Raw genomic sequence first — 5,220 nt, forward strand, 5'->3', positions numbered from 1 at the left:
TTTTTTTTTTTTTTTTTTTTTTTTTTTATCTGCACTCCAAAAAAGGGACAGTGGATTATAGATGAAATGGAGAGAGGCAAGGTAAAATTATAGATATTGATAACAGAATGCAATTGGCCATGAGATGAACTGAAATACAAATAGGCACGCTGCAAAGTAGAAGAACTCAACGGGCCTACGTACCAATACAGAATGCTGACAAAGACAAAGGACCCTGTCACAGTGAAACATGGTAGAAGAAGAAAAGTCAACAGGAGACTTGTATCAAAACTGAATTTTGAACTATCCAAAGACAGGGGCAATAAAGCTATACCTGTGTATTCCAGATGTGTACACATTTGTCGAAAGAGCCACTGGCCAGGTACCTGCCATCAGGGCTGAAAGCTACACTGTACACAGGTTCTTGATGTTTCGTCAAGGTGTGGATACAAATTCCTCTCTCTACATCCCATAACCTAACAGTAGAATCAAAGGATGCACTGTAAAGGAAAAAAATAGAAATCAGTTACACCTCAGTTTTATTTTATTTTTTTTAATACCAGCTTTAGGAAGTTGTTGATAAGATCTCTTCTTGAATGAGACAGAGCTTCTGTTTAAACTATTTTCTTTATTGAGCCTTTCATGCTGTTAAAATGTGTTGCAAACATATATTTAGAGAAAACTTAAGTTAAATGAACAAGTGCCAACTTCTTGAGTGGTAGGAAAAACAGGATTAAGTATTACCTTGCTAACATAAGATTGGCATTTGGATTGTTTGTTCCAGGTCCTGTAGGACTCCATTTGATAGTATAAATTTCCTTGTTGTGTGCTTGTAAGTCATGGACACAACTGTCTTGTTTCATACTCCATATCTATGGCAAAATGAAAGAAAACACACAGACAATTGTCATAAATGCTAAATGACATACTGATTATCTCAGCCTCTTTTTTCTTACACCAAACAGGGCCTAAATGACACCTTTTTAGGCCACCCAAATCATAGATTGACTGTTCCTTTCTTAGTGTATTAATTAAAAGTTTGAGGATCGTTCTATTGGTACTCTCTTTTCTTCAAATTGCCAGAACACCCTAGGGTTAAAAAAAAAAAATGAAGAATCTGTGCTACACAAACTCATCAGTGTGCACTAAGTGAAGACACAATCCAAAAATAATTGAAGGCAATTATCTGACTTTTTACAGATGTGTTTATGTCTGGGTTAAGGAAAATATCAGCTTCCTGCTCCACTACCATGTTGTAGGAAAGGATATTTGGGATAATTTTCTTTTTAATACAGAATAATATGTTCCTAATGCAAAAATAGTTAAGGATTTGGACCTGATGGACCCATCAGATTCTATTTAGATTGCACGCTGCTAGCATAAAGGAATCCTGGTCATGATGGTAGCTCTGAAGTGATACTGCAACACAAATAATGACAACTGCATTTCTTTAAGAGCGCATCTGTGTTTTCATTGCAAAGCTCGTTTTGGAGTGTTTAACTCTGCACAGATCTAAAACTTGATATATTAGTTATCTGTCCAAGTGGTTTCTTTCTTGGTATCTTATTTAGTCCCAACTCAGGAAAGCTTTTAAGAACAGGTTGAACTCCATCTCTTTTCAAGAAAGAGCTTTAGCATGTGTTAGGACAATTTTCTGAATGAGGAGCTTTTTGAAGAGAGACTAGAAATTGAGTGTGGGAGACAAAAGGAAAAGTGTATATAAATTCTGATTTAAAATGGCTGATTGAAAATTAACCATCACAAAGATTCAGTGGTCCCATATTAAAAACCGTATATTGCTGGCTTTAATGTAAGGATACCCCAGCTCTTGTACCAATGCTGCTTATATATGTGAAAACAAAACAGCGCTTTACCTCAAGCTTGGCACGCTCCTGCACCAAGCACCCTGCATGCCCAGAAGAGGCATCACATTACTTTGATTTGGCTCACCCACTGTCAGTACAGATAGCGTGCTTCAGTGGACCTTATTGCTTTTAACTTATAGCTGATTGAAATCAGCTTTAGATACAAGCACCAAAAAGCCCTGTCGAAGTGTACAATCTATGCAGACACTGGGGAGTCAGGCTGAACTAATGTGCTTCCTCTTCCAGTAACAGTAAAGCACTGTTTCGGGGGGGGGGGGGGGGGGGGGGGGGGGGGGGGGGGGGGGGGGGGGGGGGGGGGGGGGGGGGGGGGGGGGGGGGGGGGGGGGGGGGGGGGGGTTGCCCATGCCTATCACCAACTAACATGTACCAATTGCAATAGTGGCTTTGGTGATGTGGATATTCAACTGTATCAATGGAGACTGTCAAGAGATGTCCGACTTGTATTGATAAAATTCTTACATTGAACTACCAAGCTGGAGGTGCAAACATCTGTACTGAGTATGGATTTTTAAATGGCATTAGACTATAAGTTCTTTTTACCAAATGCTATGTAAAAGGGGGGTCAAATGTATGGCCAGTGGGCCCGATCGTCTGGCCTGTGGGGCTCCCAAATGGGCTGGGAATTTGGGGGTGGGGTTTGCCATGGAAATCTGGGGTATGAAGCCCCATTTACAGAGGCATGTCAGCAGTGGGGGGGTGAGCAATGGCCACTCTGTGGGCAACAGAGTTTTGCTGGTCTGAAATATTTACACTAGATATGTAATTATTAATTCTGTTATCCAAAACGTAAGGACATTTTCACATGAGCTGCAGGAGGCTGGGGGGGTGGCACTTTAATTAGTAAGCCACGATTGTCGCATGTAACGGCATCCCCACATTAAAAATAATGGCAGTGGGGTGCTTTGAACTAAAGCTTGTCTGATGAGTTTTAGTTCAAAGTGCCCCAGCACCATTTTTCAGTGCAGGAACACTGATATATGTGATGCTAGTCTGCTGGAGGAGTGCATTAATTTCTGCGCTCCTCTGCTCCCTGCATGCATATAGGACTTCTAAGAGACAGAAGAAGTTTCAAAGTGTATGTGGTAAGAATGCATTAAATAATCTCAATTAACATTTTACTAGGGCTGTGTGAAGCTTCAGCTGCTGATTCAATTCGGAGGGGATTTGGCCAGATTTGGCAGCCAAATCTCTAAATCCGAATCGAATTGCATCAGGAGACCAATTAAAAAGTCCGAATCAATTCGAAGCCTCCAAATCGATTCAGAAAAGATTCGGAGATTTTTTTTACAGGGAGCTGGACCTAGGCTTCATGCCAGTAAGTATGGGGCGGGGCTGGAGGACGGGACCAAGGGGGGACCCCCACCAGGCCCCATCCCCTTCCTGCTCCCCCAGATCTCCTGAGCCCCCCCTGCACCCTCACCTGTTTTTCCAGCCCTGTCAATGGCTGCTCCGCCCAGCCACAGCGCCCTGGTACTTAAAAAGAAAAAAAAAGCCCCACACTCACTGGCTGCTGCAGTGGCCATCACGCCTCTGGGGGCTTGTGGGGATTGCCCCCCCGCCTAGCAGAAGCCAGTGAGTGGATTTTTTGTTGTAAGTGCCAGGACACTGGGGCTGGGCAGGGCACTTAGCTACTGACGGGGCTAGGAGAGTGGTCGGGCGATAGGGCCTTGCTTGATTCAGAGACTCAGCCAATTCAGCAGTGGCTGAATCTCTGAATCAGATTAGGATGAATTGATTCAGGACAGTGATTCGAATCACTGAATCAAATTATTGATCCCTGAATAGATCAAATCCGAAGTGAATACTGGCCACTTCGCACAGGCCTACATTTTACTGATCAAAGTACATTAGAGTGAATGGGTGCATCTACATGTGAAATTAAGGTAACACAAACCCCAGAGTAAGTCTGCACTGGAGTCAACTGCTCCTGTGCGTGGTGTCTACATGTGCACCTTGGACAGGAGCCATTTGAGCCGAGGCAGAGCAAGCCCCCGGCTGACTGTGCTGACCGGGCGCAATTTGCACATCCAGTAACCATCTACACACATACTTCACCACAGTAAAGTACTGCATACTATGGCAAAGTGAATTAGTTTACTGCGCCCTAATATCGGTGACGCTTTACTGTGGAGCTAATTAGTCAACTCCACAATAAAGTGCACATGTAGATACACCCAACCTGAAGGGTCCATGGGCTCCATTTTCACAAATATAAAGCAATACTATGTGCCAGATTCTCATACCCTAGCTCTGTTTTAGGATACCCTGCATTTCCATTAACAACAGTGGGACTCCTTATGAAAAAAGGGACTAACTTATAACTAAGGAAATCTGGCCCTGAGGGACATGAGTTAGAGCTTGATATCAGATACTTCATGGGACTGCATCCTTTATACCTAAGTATCATCAAATCTATGAAATGTAAAAGTTGCCACATCTAAAACATTCAATGCTAACAGACATAGGAAAGTAGTACTGGAAATATCAGTTTTAAAAAATGATAACAAGGGCCTCTGACTCAATTCAATCCCATTTTTTTCTAAGTTACTAATACACTATGGTATTAAAAGTACTGACTTGCAAGTCTAAGCCTTTATACTTATATATTTATATTGATCCAAAATATTTCATTCCACACTTCTCCTCAGTTCTGTATCCCTGTATATACAGAGCCGCATTGCTCTGATTATCTGGGTGCAAACACTGATGCTGAAGTCAGTTAGGGGCAGTATTCATTTAGCAAACTAGGGATAGCAGAAAGGCTTCCAGGGAAACTGGGGAGCAATATGGTGAAAGGTGTTGAGTGGTTCTTTTTAGACACAGTACTTACACACACACGACTAAAAGTGATAAACTGCACTTGCAAGAAAGAGATATCTTGGGAGAAAACCCATACAGGAACTGATTATTTAGTTCTACACATATTCTATGTGGCACCGGGTATGTCTACATGGGCATTAATGCACATAAAATCTAGTACCTCCATTGTGAGGTACTAAGAAAATGCACATTAGCTTGTCTTCATGAGTATTAACTAGAGAGCATGGATTTTAGTGATGTTTAATGTACATTAGTCTATTTTAATGTGCATTAACTAAAGAGCATGTTTTTAGTGATGCTTTAATATGCATTAAAATAAGCTAATGCGCACTAAAGTGCACTTGTAGATGGGTGTAGATATTTCTTTTTCACAGACCCACAGAAGTTTAGAGCTGGATGGGACCTCATGAGATCATTGGGTCCAGCCCCCTGACCATGAATGAACAATTCTGCTGTAACTTTAGGGATATGTGACAATGGGATTATTAAATTGGTCCAATCCTCCAACAGGAATATTTGTCTCTTAAAATCATGC

At 41.9% G+C, this 5,220-nt stretch overlaps 1 protein-coding gene across 4 annotated transcripts in view; it reads right to left on the reverse strand.

The window, feature by feature from the left end:
- The window catches only part of TBL1XR1 (transducin beta like 1 X-linked receptor 1), a 256,969-nt gene that overhangs the window by 9,401 nt on the left and 242,348 nt on the right, over positions 1-5,220 (reverse strand). For all 4 annotated transcript variants that reach the window (XM_019503322.1, XM_019503323.1, XM_019503321.1 and 1 more), the window contains 2 exons: positions 724-851; positions 314-479 (listed from right to left, as the gene is read on the reverse strand). In XM_019503322.1, the coding sequence (XP_019358867.1) occupies positions 314-479; positions 724-851 (294 nt within the window). The remainder of the gene's footprint in view (positions 1-313; positions 480-723; positions 852-5,220) is intronic.

This window comes from Gavialis gangeticus, unplaced genomic scaffold (assembly GCF_001723915.1).
Source record: "Gavialis gangeticus isolate Ggan-Ray unplaced genomic scaffold, GavGan_comp1, whole genome shotgun sequence".
Taxonomy (NCBI): Eukaryota; Metazoa; Chordata; order Crocodylia; family Gavialidae; genus Gavialis; species Gavialis gangeticus.